At 39.4% G+C, this 18,693-nt stretch overlaps 2 protein-coding genes across 3 annotated transcripts; both read left to right on the top strand.

Annotated features, from left to right (window-relative positions):
* Positions 1-402: 402 nt before the first annotated feature.
* Positions 403-7,742, top strand: ccdc15 (coiled-coil domain containing 15). 2 transcript variants are annotated; one of them, XM_034607223.1, is made up of 10 exons: positions 403-835; positions 1,925-2,074; positions 2,401-2,529; positions 3,485-3,607; positions 3,697-3,822; positions 5,320-5,439; positions 5,532-5,635; positions 6,043-6,234; positions 6,564-6,712; positions 6,830-7,742. In XM_034607223.1, the coding sequence occupies exons 1-10, from the start codon at positions 662-664 to the stop codon at positions 6,877-6,879; spliced, it is 1,317 nt and encodes a 438-aa protein (XP_034463114.1). In that variant the 5' UTR covers positions 403-661; the 3' UTR covers positions 6,880-7,742. The 2 variants fall into 2 exon arrangements, with proteins under 2 accessions (XP_034463114.1, XP_034463115.1); XM_034607224.1 differs by lacking the exon at positions 3,485-3,607 and having other exon boundaries at positions 404-835.
* Positions 7,743-8,365: 623 nt separating this feature from the next.
* slc37a2 (solute carrier family 37 member 2) lies at positions 8,366-18,335 on the top strand. The gene is made up of 18 exons (XM_034607124.1): positions 8,366-9,011; positions 10,261-10,342; positions 10,799-10,889; positions 11,233-11,311; positions 11,395-11,530; positions 13,170-13,246; positions 14,003-14,169; positions 14,353-14,390; positions 14,502-14,642; positions 15,211-15,301; positions 15,410-15,472; positions 15,587-15,672; positions 15,769-15,817; positions 16,422-16,495; positions 16,606-16,684; positions 17,333-17,430; positions 17,578-17,642; positions 18,081-18,335. The coding sequence occupies exons 1-18, from the start codon at positions 8,953-8,955 to the stop codon at positions 18,094-18,096; spliced, it is 1,491 nt and encodes a 496-aa protein (XP_034463015.1). The 5' UTR covers positions 8,366-8,952; the 3' UTR covers positions 18,097-18,335.
* Positions 18,336-18,693: the final 358 nt, after the last annotated feature.

The raw sequence follows: 18,693 nt of genomic DNA, 5'->3' as shown, positions 1-18,693 counted from the left end.
AAATCATTATTGAAGCTTCATTTAACACCATCTGCTGCTGTGGGCGATATTTGATCATTTTCAATAGTCAATATGATGTTTTATTTATTTTATGGTGGGTATGGTGATGTCTTCTATCCCTTTTGTTCACTTGTGTTTATGGGTTTCTTAACTATAACTCAGTTTTCAGTTACCGTCTTGTGCATTATAGTCCATTATATTTCATTGTTATGCCTCCATGTCGGTGAAGGCCAGTGGCCGTGGCCATTTTAGTTTTCCTTGTCGTTGTCTATTTGTAGCTCTGAATACTGTTATTATGTGTATGTCGACGGGGAGCCACTACAAACCGGAGTTACAATCCTCGTGCGCACAAACTTGGCCATAAAATATGAATCAGGGCATAATGATCCTCACAGTGTCTCCTCCTGGCCTCACGGGGGCAATAATGAGCCAGTGAGCGGTTTGAGAAACAACACAAGGTAAAAGAAGACGAAGTGAGCGAAAGTCAAACTGACCTGTTGATTATTTACAGAACAAAAACAAACCACAGCTGGTTTTAGCTTTTATTTTCCACCTCTTGTCGTTTAAACAGTTAACGATCGAGCTGCATGAAACAGTCAACAGACACGAGGGGCTGTTGAATTAGAAGCACTTTACGTTAGCCTGGTTAGTAAGGCTAGCTATGAGTGCTAGCCGGGTCATAGCCTCCACGGGCGGCCGAAACAAAGCTCCAGTCAGCCGCAGAAAGGAGCACCGAGCCCCCGGAGCTAACAGGGTGCTGGCGGGGAGGAACCCGCCTGTGGTGGCGGTGGGAGCCTGGGTGGAGGACGGACAAGACTTCCAGGAACACCCGTGTGTAAGTGTGGGACTTAACCGCTAATGAACAGAGAGATTCCCCCAGGTTGCCAGGCACTTCACTTCAGAGACTGGAGCAGACAGTCTGCAGAGATTTGTTAACTGTTGTGGTGTTGACATGGGGTTTTCTTTGTGCCGCAGCTGTATATGTATACTGCAACAATATATATTTGTATTAGAAACCTCATGTAAAGTAAAGTATTAAATTGATTACACTAACTCCGTTTGACACGTACACGTTGGCTGTTCCAACAAAAAAATACTGAAACTACCAATTGTTTAGCAAAAATAGTTTTTGACTCAATTTCCATCAATCGATCATTTGATGATTTGACTGATTGTTGCAGCTTTAATCACAGAGATCAGGATACATCCATGCTCCGTGTTTTACACTGAGGGTCTCTGAGGTCTGAGTCATTTTCTATTGCTGATTTCTAAACCAAGCCAAAAATGTAAAATCATGAAATCCTAATGAACTGAAGAAATGTCAGCATGTATGGATGGAATGACATCTTTTTGAGATGTTGAATGGGAAATTGATCATTTGAGTTTAAACTCCACGGAGTTACAAAAACATGAGCCTTCTTCATTAAAGGCCCTTCTGTAATTTAATGGGCCATTTACAGAAGTCAGTGTTGTGTACCTTTTACTTGAGTTTAAATTGCAACACCACACAAACATCCCTTTCAAATTAAAGTCTGGCTTGAATCTGCTATATAAAAACCGTCCTTAATTTCACAGATTTATGTCTAGTTAAATGTACTTAAATATTGTAAGTGAAAGTATTCATAAATACAAGACAGGCCAATGACCTCTGTCATTGTCAAATTATTATATATTATATAAGTAGTTATTTATTTTGCATTAATGAGTGTGCGTAATTTATTTGATCTTGTAGCCAGTCCAAGTTGGTTGTGTGGTTTAATCTGTGCTAATGTATCACATTTCATTGACTCTCATTGAAATATTTTATGTCAAATCTTAATCTGTAGAGAATCTGTAATTATAATTGTCAGTTAAATAGTCACATGAATGGAGAGTACTGATTGTTCCCTTTGTAGTACAGACAGTTCTCTTGTGTCTTGTTTAGGCTCTTGCTTTGATAACTGAGGAGCTTCAGGCAGAAAAGAGGAGGGAGAATGAAGAGAGCCTGCGACGATTTCAGGATGAAGTGCGCCACCGAGTGGCACAACAAGCCCAAGTCTTCAGGAAGAGACAGCAGCCTCAAACTGAGCTAATGGTAAAGCTGACATAATTTCTGACTGATAATTAAGTGTAATGAAATCACATCAACTAACGGTAAGGGCTGAGGTGACTGTCAACTTTTATTTTGATTACCTTATGAAACATTTGGTCTGTTAAGTGTCAGAAAATAGTGAGAATGCTCAGCACTCCAATCTCTTTCAATTGCTTTATCTAACAAACAGTCCCAAACATGAAGGTATTCCATCTATATTGATTTAAAACAGAGAAATCTATATATATAAATCACTGTGCCGTCAGTTTGTCCACATTCGTGTTGACCCAGATTAACAAATACCCCATTGCTTGCAATTTTATGTCCAGGTTAAACCTAACAGGAGAATCCCGCAACAACAATATCGAGTGTGGACCCAGCATGTGCCTGCTGGGGAGAAGGGGGTGTCTGCAGGAGCTGCTATACGACAGAGGGTGATGGAGAGGAGCTCTCAGGGGGTGAGAGGGTATTGCATAACATTACCACAATAGAGCATGAATGAATAATTGAAGTCTAAGCGAAGTAATCACATTTTTAATTTCCTGTTTGGATGTGTGCGTCTTCCAGGAAACTGTACTGAAGATATTGTATTTTATCTGGTTGATACTTTTTTTCTACCATGTATTTTAATTGTAAATTATTGGTGTCCCCACATATTCATATTATTACATTTTTTTATGGCAAAGATAAGCAATATGGCCTAATTCAATATCATAGATTAAATGGCCAGAAGCGCATTCCTACTTGCCATTTTGTACTTTCACCTTTTGAGGCTGCAGATTTGGGAAGACCCTTTGTCAACAGGACAGTGGCCCTGTTCACACAGTCGAGTCCTTCAGGAAACGTTTGTCCTAGATTGACGCGAAAGAACTTGACTTGCCAGCACAAAGCTCTGACCTCAACCTCACCCAGCTCCTCTGGGATGACCTCGAGCACTGACTGTCGACCAGGCCTTATCACTCAACATCACTCTTTGACCTCACTTGTGCTTTTGGGTCTGAATGAGAGCAAATCTTAACAGCAAGGTTCAAGACTGTATGGCTGACATACTGAGACCAGAAGAGGGGAAGCTGTTACATCAGATTAGGGCCCAAGGTTTTAGAAAGATATGTTAAACCATCACATACAAGAGTAATTTTTAGCAAAAACATTTTTTTTAGAAATTACAGCTCAGATATTAAATATACATAGTATTTGAGGTAATTAGAAACAATGTCTCTGTTGCAAAATTTGTCCAACAGAGAGTGCTGTTTTATCAAAATGTTTGTGGTATGAATTTATTTAGATAACTAAAATCATGTGGTCCTATTTCCTTCAGCACAGAGTGTGTTATTACACTGTTTCCTCCTGTGAGTGATAAAATAACGTGACAGTGATTAATTTGGTGGATTATTTATTTCCATGATTTTCCAGTCTAGTGAAGGCATGAGGCAGGTCAGACTCAGACTGGCCGCCTGTCAGATGAGCTCTCATGGAGGAACAACGTCAGACCTTCCTGGAGGCAAATGGAACATCTCCCCAACCAGACATGCAAGCGTTAGTGTCTCACACTTGTTCCTCTTTTAAAAAATGAATAGTTCCTGTTGCACATTCAGGGTATAATAGATACATTTTCCTCCCAACAGAAAGCTGAATATTGCATGCAAAGACCAGAACAGGAAGTGGAAGAGGAGGAGGATTTTCAGAGAGAGGAAGAGGGAGATGATCATTTCTTCACCGGTCAACATGAATGTCCCCTTGTTCAGCAGAAGGTTAATGAATACCCCGAGTGCAGCAGCCTTTCATCATGGCTCTCACTCTGTATTCCATGTTGATGGCTTTTCTATTTTCTGTTGAAATTCTTTAAAAATTAATTTTAGATGCATTTAAATGTAATTTATTCATATTCATCACAAGAATCAATTATTTGATATAAATAGAAAATGTAGTCGATTGACCAGATGAACAAACATTCATATTTACAGAATAATATGACTGAATAGTCACCAGACACAGTTTGTCTGCAACACACACACCAACTTCTCAGACTCGAAGTTCATAGTTCAAATTGAAACACACAGACTTCATGCTGTTAGCATACTCTTGCTATACTCAGCTAAACTCACTCTTTCTAGCATTATTAGTATACGTTTATGTAAGATTAACTTTCATAAAATCGATTCAGAAATCTCATAAAAGAAATCATTTGATATCGTTGTTCCTCAGTAACTTCTGAAATGACTCAACTGTTTTATTATAACGATACTGAAACCTGATGCTTTGAACACATTTTCGGATGTGATAGTTGATGGGAAACTGATAACGTGAGTTAATGAATGTCACGTTTAAAAGTTGTGTAGGAGTACCGTGTTGCAGTGTTATACTAAAGAGTAAGTTTAGTAAAGCTTTCTAAAAAAACTGATATTCTTCAGGTGGCTCTTGTGAATTCATAAATCCAAATAACTCAAACTTTGTGATTGTGATATTACCTTTAAACTGCAGACAGAGTATAATTAACAAGTGTCATACTGTGTCAAGTTCAGTTGTACCAATGTTTACAGTACAAGTTGTGATGACATAATGGAACTATACAAGGTTAATGTTAAATATATTCTCATAATTTCCATTTCCCTCTAACATCTTGTGATTCACCACAGGTTCAGGCTACTTACAGGGAAAAACAACAGTCAACCGTGCAGTTTAATCCTGGCTTGTATCTTTTATGAATGTTGCTGTGTAGATTTTGCACAGAAAGTTGATAAACCCGATTTTAGGCCTCTGGGTGCAGTGGAGTTCAGTTGGTTGCACCAGTCTAGGTTTAGTAAAGGGGTGATTAGTTTTGCAAATCTATTGTTGTATTGTTTTATACTACATTTGATCAAATAGCAGTTGCTGCTGCTCCACATGTGATGTATTCTGCCTCCTTAACAAGGATTGGCAGATCTAAACCCACCATATACTTAAAGACTTAAATACGCTGTCCGTGTGACTCAGCCCAAAGCCTGTTGGTTCTTATTACAGGTATACAAACTGAAATTGATTCACAAAAATATAGTTTCTTGAGTAATAAAGTAATAGTGCATTGTAATTTCTTACTTTTAAATAGAGGCACAATTAACGTTTTTACTGATAAAAAAAGGAAGATTATGATGTACACATTTTTTGATTTCAAATTCACTTGATATTGGCAGCTTGGTACATTTATACCATCTATAGCTGGTCAGCAGTCAAAACCTTCTGACCCTGTTTTGACTGTGTGTATGTTTCAGGTCAGTGGAAGTGTGTTGTGGGACACAGACAAATCACAGCCTGATCCTGGTTTCAAGTCCAGCCTCAGAGCCACTCAGGTCCTGTGGCCTCTGACTGAGCAGGAGGAGCTGAGGAGACAGGTAGACACCAGACAAAGTCATGAACCTTGACTTCACTTGTGCAAACTTGTGTCAAAGCAGATGTCACAGATTGCTCGTTTCTCTGTGTGCAGCGTCAGTCTCAGTTCCTGATGCAGCGTCGTCACTTCATGAGCACAGAGAGGGAGCAAGTGAAGGAGAACAATCAGCACAGGAAACACCTGAAGAGAACTGCAAGGTGACCATTTTTCCTCTGTATCACTTCCTCTTATTGAGGGGTGTTTAAAGTGATCTAATGCCTAAACTATCAGAATCTGAAATAACAATCCTCTGTGGCTCTGAAAGATGGCTGTCCAATGTTTTTTTGAAGAACAGCAGCTTGAATTCAGCTCAGTTTGAGTCTTTTATCATAGACAACAATGTTTTGACAAATATTACTTATTTTATTATGATTATTTTGCCAAAATATGGCCCAATACTATGTTTCTGTGTGATGATTTTACCTTTTAAACAGTGTATTTAACCATATTTTAGCGAGAGAAGTGTTTGGAACATATTGAGATTTACATTCTAAAATACTGGCATAATAATACAAATTGATGGAGTCGTTCAGCCGCCTTTCAAATGTGTCTGTCCTCAATGAAGGATAAAAGAAGAGAAAGAACAGATTCGTCTGGAGGAAGAGAGAAAGTTGGAGAGAGCTCGGCAGCTCGTGGAGGCCCGACAGCAGCTGGAGGAGAGAGAGCTGCTGATTGTGGAACGACTGAGGCTTGAGGAGGAGGAGAGAGCTGTGGAGCTGCAGAGGAGAAAAAAGGAAAAACACAAAGTAGCTACAAGGTAATTCACGGAGATTACACTTAAATATGTGTAGTGACTGCCATCACGTATGATCAGGCAGAATCTAAACAGAAGTTTTTTATCAAAATAGTAATGCTAATATTGAATTTGATATGTAACATCTATCTGAGAGATGTTATACAAAGTAAGTAAAACCGTCCAATCAACTACAGACCTATCAGTCCAAATGATTTCATGTGCACACTCTGTTTTGTTTGTAAAGTCGGTATGAACACAAACCCACAAAACTATGTACAACCTAAGATTATAACGGCTTCTTGAAGTTTGTCGCTGTCCTGATAAATGGACTGATAACTGTAACTCTGCAGGTTCATTGACGCCCTGAGAGCTCAGATGAAGGAGAGACTGTCGCAGGAGAAACTGGAGCCCCCTCCTCTCTGCTGCTGTGCTTCCTCTTTCTGGGACTCTCACCCCGACACCTGTGCTAACAACTGTGTCTTCCACAACAACCCCAAAGGTAAACACCGCACACACCGTCACCGGCCTCGCCCTCTTTACATTATAACATTGAGCTTCTGTGGAAATATACATGAAATTTATACAAACACTTCAGTCACATTTGTCTCTTCCACAGCATATGCCCAGGCGTTACAATCAACAATGCTGAATTTGGATTCACGGTAAAGGAAGCTGGTGAACTGCAGTGGAAAATGACCTCAAAGAAACCAGGTCCTTGTTGTTTAGGTCTGACTGTTTGTAAGGAACATTTTGGGAAATACAGTCTAAGTGAAAGACTAGAAGATGGATGATCTCTGCCCATCTATCCAGTACAGAGTTGCTTCCAGAGTGAAATATGAGGACACAACAACAGCAGATACTAGATGGGTTGCCATGACATTTTGAAGAGGACATTCCTGTTTCCCAGAAGTTGAATCCAAATGACTTTCGTGATCCACTGTTTTTTTTATTGTTTAATAACACCAGCAAGTTAAAATGTTCATTCAGGGATTTGATACAATGCAATTACTGAAGTGAGTTTACAAGTTTATTAAAGTTTAGGGAAGTGTAAACTTGAAGATATGCTTTTGAGGATTTGCTGTGGTATTGTACGGAATTATAAAAGTCTGCTTTGTGTCATGTTAATTTATAATTCCTTGATAAACTTAAATCTGTTAACTGTTTTATTTATTCTTTATATGACAGTGTATGAAGTGTTTCCTCTAGGCAGCCGGCTGCTGCAGCAAAACGAACGTAGCGGAAACCCTGGTATTTTAATGTTAACACCTGCTGGCATCCAAATGTTGCTTGCTAAATAATCATGGATTGAGGAAACATCACCTTCATGCACTACACACTTTGAGGGGAGCGGCCCTGGATGTTTTTTTCCCTGGTGGTGTTTAACAGCAAAGAAACACACTCTGAATAAACTGGAAATGAATATGAATAACTTAAAGGTTATCTCACGCTCTGACAAGCCAGCATGCTTGAATACCCAAACATTTATTTTAATCAGGCAAAATGAGTTAAGTGTACATAACTGGCGTCATTGCCAGTATACATACAATTACATTAAAAAAATTAGACTATAAATTATAGTCATTTTATAGTCATTTGACATTTTAATTGTAAATCTTTGTTTATTTGAAGCCTGTTATGATTTTTAGGTTATGGGTTGAAATGGTCTGTGGGATGCATATCAGTTTGATGATAGAAAATTGGACAAGCGTAACACAGACCATGACAGTCAACAACGTATTTATTACACTTCTTTACAGTCTTTAATATGACTGATTTAACTAGCAAGTGTCCTCCTTAGAGAGACACAACCAAGACTTTTTCATTTATAGCTCAAGACCGAGATAACAACATAATTTTACAAAAATTAATATGCATAAAAAAACTGAAAATACATAATAGAATACATTTTAATGCGAGAGGGATATCTAAATTAGTCACAAGCTGTTATGGTTTCCATTGCTCTTTGTTTTGTAGTAATGTTGAATTCAATCACAGTTTCGTGCCAGTGAATTTAGGTTTATAGGGTGATATGGAATTTTCAGATTAATCATGTAAACAATGTAAGTGTCTCTCTGAGAGAGTCAAACCATTTGGATCAATCTATAAAATCGAGTAAGAGCTGTTGTTGTTGTTGCTGTGAGGCTCCGGCTCCAGCGGCTCCAGCGGCTCCTTTCCGGGCTTTGCCTTCACCGCTCCGCTCCTCAGCTGTTTCCGGTCCGTGCTCAGGGCGGAGGAGGAGGAGGAGGATGGGGGGGGGGCCGGCAGGCAAGTCACGTGTCCACCGGGAGGCTCCGTGTGGAAAACAGTGTGGATGAAACAACATTTGGGTCTAATAATAATACAATTTCTACGTTTCTATTCTTACCGGACGCGTGCTACCGGCGCATGGAGGGAGGCCGGCTGTCTGCTGAGAGGAGCATATAAACCAGCCGGGCAGAATGGAGACCTGCTGGATGTCCACGGAATGTATCTCCCCACACGAAGCTAAACGACTGCTGCTCTATTCGTTCAGCACATAGCGTCAACTTCTACCTCCAGTGTCGTTCATCCGAATCAAACCTGAAGGGCCGTTTCTGTTTTTAACATATACTTACTGTTATAACCAGGTAATAAGCAGCTGGGTACCCCCCTGTGGTTAGTGAGTAAGCTTCAAGTTAAACTCGGAGGACATGTCTCGGATCCAGTTGTGAGTCTTCCTGTTTCAATCTTGGACAACGGACACAGGTTTTTTCCGCCAACATGAAATCGCCCCTGGCTCCTGGAATACGACTCTTCACGTCGTTTTCTCGGGACGGTTGGTAAGTTTCCATTATCACCGTCCACTTCCCACGGTTCTGTCCCACACAGCCGGTTCGTGGCACCTTCATTACACGAGGGCTGTGTGTGTGCGTGTGTGTGTGTGTGTGTGTGTGTGTGTTATCTCCCTGCGTCAATGTTTAGCCAAAGCCCGTCGATAAACTCGCAGTGTGTGGACCTGTCGTGCAGCTCTTTATTCTTTTTATTCAATATATCATAAGACCTGTGTCTGTGCGTCGATACATCACGTCACTCACTTGTTGTCACTGCTTGTTTTCCTGTGCCTGCTCCAGCTGTGAGGATCGTCCCTCACACCAAACTCCATTTGCTTTTAAAAAGTCTCGTTTCAGAGCTTCCTCCCCTCATCGACACATTGAATCTTTAGAGAATCAATGTGCTCGTCAATACATTTAGTATTTGAGGAATCTGCCAAGACACGAGGCACTTTAATAACATCTCAGCCCGTAGTGTTGGTTTTCACTGCCAGCGGGAAAAAACGTAAATTCATAAGAAATTAAATAACAAGTCACATCAACTTATTTGTTATTATTATTCTAACTTTTCTTTAATAATTAAAATGAAGGCAGTGACCTGGGCCACGCCTAATTACTCTTTGAATGATTATCTGCAGAAGGCGATCAAGTTTAAAATGGGTTTTGCTTTATAAAGCAGTAGTAAACAGTGAGTATTCCTTTACATCCAAGTGAGATGCCTTCAGATTGATTTGTTGTGTCCAACCAACAGTCAGAATCCAGCGATTTGTTTATTTACTATAAATTAATACAGCAGATGGCATCAAATGTACACATCTGACAATCTGGACAGATACATATTGTTCCCGGACTCTTGTTATTCCTTCCGTTGTTGTAAATTCACTTCAAGTATGCTTGGTACACAAGTTCACTTCAGAATAATGAATAGCTTGTGTTAATTGAAATTCTGTCATGTCTTGAGGGTGTGGGATACAAAACACAATGAAGAACCAAGGAAGGCTGAAGCTTGTTTATTACCATTAGAAAGATGTTATTACACAAGGGCCACCGCCTTATGCTGCAGAGATCAGGTGTATTATTTAAGGACGTACATTGAACCAGTATTTATTAATGTTATACTGTTACTTTGCTCCATAATTTAGTATTAATATTAAACATAATTCCCAGTACGCACACAGCTGTTTGCTTATGTTTGTATTGATGTCAATGGTGTTCATGTTCAAGGCTACACGTGTTTATTTGGATCTTTCTCTTGCAGTTATCGCACTTTTATTCTTTTCCTCACCTTCCTCTTCTACACCGCCTACCATCTGTCACGGAAACCTATCAGCATTGTTAAGGTGACTATACAATTTAAAAGGATAATCATAAACTAACCCTTAACCCATATAAAAATAGAAAATTACTAATGTTCTGCAGCCTGTATGTCTTTCCTTATCCATTGTGATTTAGCTAGTTTTAATCAGAAACAGGCATGTTGTTTAACCTTTGCACACCATTCATGCTTAAGCCATATTTTGTTTGGATGCTGAAAAATGGATTTGATTGTTTAGAGTTGTTTTTAGTAAATGGTCTGAAAACATGGAACAGCTATGGTATAATCCTTTTAGGCGCCACAGTGGGCATGTCTAATCTCTCAAAAAATAAAATGCAACGCACAATTATGTATATTGAACAAAGACGCATCATCAACCAGTGACTGTGACAATAACTAAATTTGGCACTTTTCATTCCACTGATGTTTTGTTTGCAGTGTTTCACCAGTTTCTGTCAATGTTTTTCTCTCTGATCCTCAGAGCGAGTTGCACAGAAATTGTTCCACAGCCAGTCGACCTGCAGACCTCAACATAACCAACAATGCTACCTGGTGTGACTGGGCTCCTTTTGGTGAGTCCTTAAGTTCCTTAAGTAATCATCTTGTCATCAAATGCAACATAAAACCTCAAGCACCAGCTAAACCCTTCACTACATAAAGATTATCATATATTTTAATATTCGTTAATGAGTATCAGTATCAGACCTGAGAATTCTGTAACCATCTACCTAAGGTATCATACAGTATAGTAATGTTGTTGATTCAGGCACAGGCTCCACATCACTGCAGACACCTTGGTTTTAATTCCTGGTTTGATTCCATAGCTTGACACTGCATTTCAGCTGCCATCGTTTTTTGTGTTGTTGGATGCGGAGTTGAAGAAAGATAATATTTGTATCTGTGTCATCTCTTTAGACCAAGACAACTATCAGACGCTGTTTGGGGTCTTGGATAATTGTTTCCTGGTTACCTACGCCATCGGCATGTTTTTCAGGTTTGTATGTGCTGTTGCTGGAAGTCCTTCTTTGTTGTTTTTGTCTGTTACATTGAGTTGTAATAATTTTCTTGTGTCAACAGTGGAATATTTGGAGAGCGCCTGCCTCTGCGGTACTACCTGAGCGTTGGGATGCTGTTGAGTGGATTGTTCACGTGTCTGTTTGGCCTTGGTTTCTACTTGAAAATCCACTCATTATGGTACTACGCCTTCATCCAGGTAAACATACAACACCACAAACGCGTACTTTCTTTTCTTCCCTTGTTGGTTGTAAACATAGGGGGCAACTTGTGGATGGGTTGGTCTGATCTGTTATGTACAGTGTAATAGGCCCCGTTCAGACCTGGTATTAACGTCCTGAGTAATCCGATCCCAAGTGGACAGTTGATCTGTTCACACCTGGCATTAAAGTACAATGAATGCGTCTCCAGTGTCGACTTGTGATCAGATCGCTCAGGACGGTTGTTATTACCAGGTCTGAACAGGGTCATTGAGGTGCGTATCAGTTTATTGCTATCTCATAACCAAAATTCAGCCGCATCCACACACACACACTGACCAGGTTTTGTTGGTCACTCGATTCTATAGGAAATGAAAGTTGCTCCCTGTGTGTATGCACACTCAGTGGCCTAGTACAAATAAATGCATTAGGTACGTTCGACCTGATGCAGCACTGTTCAGGGCGGACTTAACGTGATGCATGCTGGTCCTAACACAATGCTGGTCCTAAGAATTCAGATGCGTTTTCTGCTCTGATGTATTTATCATATATGATATCATATACATATATCATATTTCATATATGATTGTGTGAAGCTATATAACAACTGGCAGTGTATCTGTTTGTTCTAATGTGGTGATTTATACAGAAGAAAACATATTCTCCTTTTATCTCTCTCCAAAGAGAATGTGATGAATTTCATCTCCTGTGTATTTACAGACGTCACTTTACACTATAGTTTAATTAATCTAATTTTCAGCTGAAAGAAAGTTCTAAGTTAACTTCGTGCAAAAATTCTGGGATTTAGAAAGTAGAAAGTGTCCGACTTGACGTCAGTGTTTTTTTGCTCCACCCCTCCACCTGATCAAGACAGACACAGTCAGACCAAGTCCATCTCCAACTCTCCTTTCGTCACAAAAGTTTTGTTTCACTTTAGTTTTTGTGTAGTGTCCTTTTGAACAGTAATAGCCACACCCATGCACTGAGATTCAGAGTGTGCCTCATGGTGGGAATCAAGCTCTGACTTGTCACCTTGCACAATCAGATTTTAGTTGGATTAGTGCTGGATTAACTCAGATGACAGGCTGAAAGTAAACAAAAAACGAAACTAAAACTATTTCTTTGTCATTGCAATAAATGCAATGCTCTTCTACAGCTCTGAAGTGTTAGATGAGCTTCACTTCGACCCACCCCGTCATCAAATTCCACAAGTGAACTCGCAACCTATGGAAAACTATTAATAGAAATATTTCTCATTCCTCATATAATTATTAATCACACTTACACCCGTCGGGTCCATAAAGACAAATCTCTATTTGACATAAGAGATCAAAATCCAATATCTGAAAAGGAGCTCTGTGGGTCAGTACAGACCTTATTCATCATCTCTTCCCTTTGAGAAATGTAGAGATCTCGTGGTGGCTTAGTCAGACTTTACTCACGTGTCACATGACTCACAGCTGCATCATATGACTGCAGACATGTGTCCGGGCTTATAACGGCTTGGTGAGAGAATGCTAACACTGGTCTCCCCATACCCTCCTGTATAGAGTTGGAGAGTTTGTATTAACGTTATGATGCTTCGGTTCTGTAAGTTAACACAGGCTGGTGTCTCCTTCTGTTTGCTTCACTCTGCAGGTGATGAACGGGCTCGTGCAGACCACTGGTTGGCCGGCAGTGGTGGCCTGTGTCGGCAACTGGTTTGGAAAGGGGAAGTGAGTACAGTTGGAGCAGACCCGCTGACTAAACAGTATTCAATACCTTTTTTTGGCAGCTGACTGACAAACACGTGCATGTTGGTCACGGTCTCATTTTGAAAGCCCAGTGATTGAATAAACTCAAACTGGTTCAACCGCTTCTACTAGTAGAACTACAAGCACGGTAGAAAAAACTTGAGAACACATGACTTTGTGAACAACAGCCCCACGCCCATCTGAATGGATCCCAGCCTTTTCAGTGTCTGGCCTGTAGCTATAGATTGTGTTTACTTACATGAAAGAAACCTTGTTACACAGAGAGATCAGACATGTTTGCATGAGCTGTAATAACCTGGTTACTGTTTACACGAAGCTGATAAATATGATATAATATTGTAAAATGTTCTGAGATTCAAATCTACCCAAATTGCGGTCTTTTTAAAAATAATTTATTTAGCTTAAATAGTCAATCGGTTGTTGATCATTAAAGAATTGGTTTTGAAATCCACTTACCTAATGAGAGGATTGTTATCAACCTCATATCTGTGTGTGAAGTATGGGCCTGAAGTCAGGAAGTGCTCAGTTTGGATTAGCATTAAGTCTGGAAACAAAGGAAACTGCTAACCTCTCTGTGTCCTAAGGTCACCTATATCTACCACCACCTAATAGCTTTGTAACAAACACACTATGTCTTGTCAATAGCTTGCCCTATATGCAAATACAATTATGAGTTATATGCTCAAACTTGATTAAGGCTAATATTTTGCTCATCAGACGTGGGTTCATCATGGGTGTGTGGAACTCTCACACCTCAGTGGGAAACATCTTGGGCTCCCTCATCGCTGGAGTCTTTGTCTCATCAGCCTGGGGAATGTCCTTCATTGTCCCGGGGATCATCATCGCCTCCACTGGGATCCTGTGCTTCTTCTTCCTGGTTGAGAGTGAGTTTCTGTTCATCAGACACACACACACACACACACACACACACACACACACACACACAATCACAGACCGATATCCCCTCATTACAGGCTCATGCTTAATGGTGTATATTTATTATGCCAGCATTTCTAAGCCGCTGTAAAAAGACGTTTCTGATTCCCATCTTTTCTTCTTCTGTTCAGAACCTGAAGACATTAACTGCACTCCTCCTCAGCACCATGTGAGTTCTATAAGAAACGTTTAGTTTATAATCAATCAATTAATGAATGAATTAATAATATTTAACAATGAAACAGCTTGAACTTTTGCATGCATGTTTATGTATGTTTAGAGTGATCAGGACAGCGGTGAAGTGGAACCTCTCTTGCAGAACTCGCCCCGGACCGTCAACGGGTCCATCTCCAGCGAGCCTCCAGCGATTGTTGAGGATCACACCGAGCCTATTAGCTTCTGTGGAGCTCTCAGTATACCTGTGAGTCAAAGCAACTATTTTTAACCATAGAAATGTTTGGTTTGATTGATCTGGTTGGATGATTTTGAATCGGGTTGTTCTGAATTATTATTACTACTTAAAAGTTTATAAACAACAAACTAACAATGGTCCTGTATTCAATATTTTTAATTTTTGTTTACACTTTGTATATACAATATGTGAAGGGTTTGAAAATGTAAACTTTATCACCCTCTGATGGTGGTAATGGAAACTACACAGTGACACAGCTCTGATCAACTTTTTTGCTGATTTAAAAAAAGATTTATATCATTTAAAATTCTGCTTTTGAGACACTGCACTTATTTTAAAATCATTCAATTAGAATTTTTTTGACACTTTTATTTAACATAGTGATAACCATCTGGAAGGATCTGTCTGATTCAGCTCTGTAAGTAGTGACAAATCCCACATCTGCTTTCTTTATCTACTGTGCTGCAGTTAATCAGAGCAGACTCACCAGGAAGAGGTCTCTTCCTAACACATGTTTAATTTAAGCGACATGGGAAAGACTCCAGAGGTTTTAATTTAGTCATTGTGTCTCACACAGGGAGTGATGGAGTTTTCTCTTTGTCTGTTGTTCGCCAAACTGGTCAGCTACACTTTCCTGTACTGGCTTCCTCTCTACATCTCAAATGTTGGTCAGTGTTAACCCACATTTTTTTCTCCAATTATAAAATGTTATTTTGATACTATACATGTAATATATTTCCATCCCCATAATCCTAAAGCTTGTTTTTCATTTTCAGCACATTTCGATGCAAAAGAGGCAGGAGACATGTCCACACTGTTTGATGTTGGAGGAATTGTGGGTAGGTTGTGAGCCTTGACTGATCGGACGTATCCTATTATCTGAAAATACTTGTTTCAGGTGTAAGAAGTAGCCAGGAAGATGTAATGTGTCTGAATATGTTTTAAATATACAGGAGGCATCATGGCAGGCGTTGTGTCTGACTACACCGGTGGAAGAGCTACAACCTGCTGCGTGATGTTGATTGCTGCCGCCCCCATGGTCAGTGTCACCACATAAAATAAATAATAACTTTAATATTAATAATTATTTCCATCCTTGCATAGATCGTAAAGGAATTATTTGTTCATGTTTCAGCTTTTCCTCTATAATAACATTGGACAAAGGAACCTCGGTACTACAGTTGGTAAGTCTCTGTTTTTAATACTCATTCTATCATCTTAATGTTAATTCAGCTATTTGATAGTTTGCTCTTACAATAAAAATGAAGTTCTAAGACAAAGCTGGAAATGAGAGATTGTGGCATTTTTTATGGAGTTAAGGCTCTATAAATACACACTCCTGCATCTCGTCTTCATATTTTAACTATTTGATATATATTCAAAGCTGGAGCATGTCTTTTCTAAAGTCTATCCACACTTTGGTTTAAAATATTTCAGCGAGAGAGAAAATATTACACTGTTTTTAAATATTAATTTACAGGAAATGCCACATATTGGCAATTGTTAAGATTCACGATTCATCATATCGTTACAGCAATAGTAATAATGTTCTCTAGAAACTAAAATGATTGTGAGATGAGATGAATTATGATCTTAAATCGTATTCTGCATGTATTTGTTCCTATAGCGCAGAAAGTGATCAGTTACAGCACCAGTCCATGATTTGAACTGAAAGAAGAGTGATCCTGTTTATAAAATGAGACTTATTACAAAAATTTGTTCTAAGTACAAGTACATGTGAAAGATGTTTTTAGCCATTATACTTAAAGCTGTTTTTTCCATATGTAGCTATGCTGCTGGTGTGTGGAGGCCTGGTGAACGGACCATACGCACTCATCACTACAGCTGTATCTGCAGATCTGGTAAGAAGTGATGCATCTTGGGAAACGCTCTGTTGTATAATCCCACTGACATGTAGTGGACATAACTGTAAAACACTGTTTGTATTGACGTGATGTGTTTGTTACAACAGGGAACCCACGAGAGTCTGAGAGGAAACTCCAGGGCCTTGTCGACAGTCACAGCGATTATAGACGGGACTGGTTCACTAGGTACGTGTTTAGTGTCATAACTGCAGAGATTCAGCGTCTCAGTCTTCCTTTTGTATTTTCAATCACTCTTTCAATGTCCCTCCTGTAGTTATTATCAATATTAACAATGGATCAAATCAATATTTGCAAAAACTTGTTGGTACCTCAGTGGTGAATCCACTGTGGGCTACGTGCTCAGAATCAAACACTGCACTGTCAGTTCAAAAAAATAGACAGCATCAAAAATATACAGAAACCTATTCGCATTGAAGAGAATGATGCATAATGAGATTCATTCCATGCATCATTTCGAAACCACATTAAATACCCTAACCTTTACAATTCGATGCCTTATTTTTCCAAAGACATTAATTTATTGAAACTTCAATGTTTGCAGCGCCTTTCTGTTTGCGGCAGCCAGTTATGAACTTGTTGTGCCACGTCTGCTGGAAATGAAAACAAGTCAAAACAACACAGACAGAGAGTCTGCAATTATGTGATGCTGGTCATTTGCTTTTGGACAAAATTACAAAATGTTTTTATTCTTCCATTTTGCAACATTTGCATTTTGCAACATTTGCATTTTCAGCACTTTTGCATTTAAAAGTCTAAAAGGTTGAAGGTTGTTGATGTCACTTATTAAAAGAGTCGTTGGTGTGTTTCCTGCAGGAGCTGCACTGGGTCCTCTGTTAGCCGGTGTGATCTCCCCCACTGGCTGGAACAACGTCTTCTACATGCTCATCTCTGCCGATGTCCTGGCCTGCCTGGTCAGAAACCCCTCATCTCCTCTCTCACACTGCTCTTTCATCATGCTCACAATTTTCATTCTTGTTTTAGATGATTGAATCGTCTTGAATATATTCCTGTAGCTGTGTAACAACACCCCCAATGACACGTTGTTTGTTTTTCTTCAGTTTTTGACCAGGCTTGTTTACAAAGAAGCTCAGGGTTGGTGCGGACGTGCTCCTCGGGTCAGAGGGTCAGTATCAAAGAAACTTTTTCAAACTTAACCTGTATTTATATTCATGTCAAAAAGTCCCCCTGCGACTATTGTATACCTAATTTTCAACTGCACCCTGGTCAGGTTATCAAAGCATGACAAAAGCTACAAATTTGTGGTAGCATTGAATGTTATTTGTTATCAAAACATCGTCCCACCGTATCATCAGCTGCTTCGAGGGCGTATTATAACCGCTTGTTTTGTAAATACAATGATGGTTGACGATGGTTGTCAAGCAATCATCACCACTGCCCGCTACCGGCGAGAAACCACATTCAGCTGCAGAGAAAACTTACATATATCACTTTTACATGAGGAGTAAAATAATAATAATATTGTATTTTGATTTCATTTTATCTCTTACTCTTCATATTCAAAGTAATTGCAAATTTGATTATTTTAACCTTTTTATTACAGGTTCAAAGAAATCTGAACTACGCACACAAACAAACCAGGAACCAAACACACAAAGAGGGAAACAAAGCTTATGCTGTTCTGGTACAGTGGACAAACGTCTTTCCATTGAAGAAGTCATCAGTGGAAGGTTCGAACAGACGATTGAGGCCTTCTTCTTATTGTCTTTATAAAAGACAGAGCTTTTTTAATCTACTAATTCTGACTTGTTTTCATATTCTTTTATCATTAAAGTGTATATACTGTGCCTTTTCTTAATTTGGTCGTTTTCTGTCTTCTTGGTTACTGCATCCTCACAGCACACAACACAGTACACAACACAGTACACATTATATCACATGACACGTGACGGTATGGAAGAACTCGCAGTCTGCTGACGATAGATTTGATTTTTTAAATTTGTTATTCAGTCATTATTAAAGGGTGTTGATCTTTATAGCTCAGTACAGTCCAACACTCTTCTCATGGCCGATAAAATAAAATGTAACAAAAACAGAACCACTCCCCATGTGTGGTGTGGGGCAAAGGACGATCAAACCAAACCTACTACCACTCAAACCAACTCACTTTCATCAATATCAAGCACAACGTGTCCCATAAAGCATGTGAGTTAAAA

This window comes from Hippoglossus hippoglossus, chromosome 14 (assembly GCF_009819705.1).
Source record: "Hippoglossus hippoglossus isolate fHipHip1 chromosome 14, fHipHip1.pri, whole genome shotgun sequence".
Classification (NCBI taxonomy): Eukaryota; Metazoa; Chordata; class Actinopteri; order Pleuronectiformes; family Pleuronectidae; genus Hippoglossus; species Hippoglossus hippoglossus.
This window is presented reverse-complemented; position numbering and strand designations above follow the sequence as displayed.

Excerpts from the sequence above, each read along its gene's own strand:
- ccdc15 (XM_034607223.1), top strand. The coding sequence starts at position 662 with ATGAGTGCTAGCCGGGTCATAGCCTCCACGGGCGGCCGAAACAAAGCT. Across the intron at positions 5,440-5,531 it reads AGGAGGAGCTGAGGAGACAG|CGTCAGTCTCAGTTCCTGAT; the intron begins GTAGACACCAGA and ends CTCTGTGTGCAG. Across the intron at positions 6,713-6,829 it reads CTTCCACAACAACCCCAAAG|CATATGCCCAGGCGTTACAA; the intron begins GTAAACACCGCA and ends TCTCTTCCACAG.
- slc37a2 (XM_034607124.1), top strand. The coding sequence starts at position 8,953 with ATGAAATCGCCCCTGGCTCCTGGAATACGACTCTTCACGTCGTTTTCT. Across the intron at positions 9,012-10,260 it reads TCGTTTTCTCGGGACGGTTG|TTATCGCACTTTTATTCTTT; the intron begins GTAAGTTTCCAT and ends TTTCTCTTGCAG. Across the intron at positions 15,818-16,421 it reads GAACCTCGGTACTACAGTTG|CTATGCTGCTGGTGTGTGGA; the intron begins GTAAGTCTCTGT and ends TTCCATATGTAG.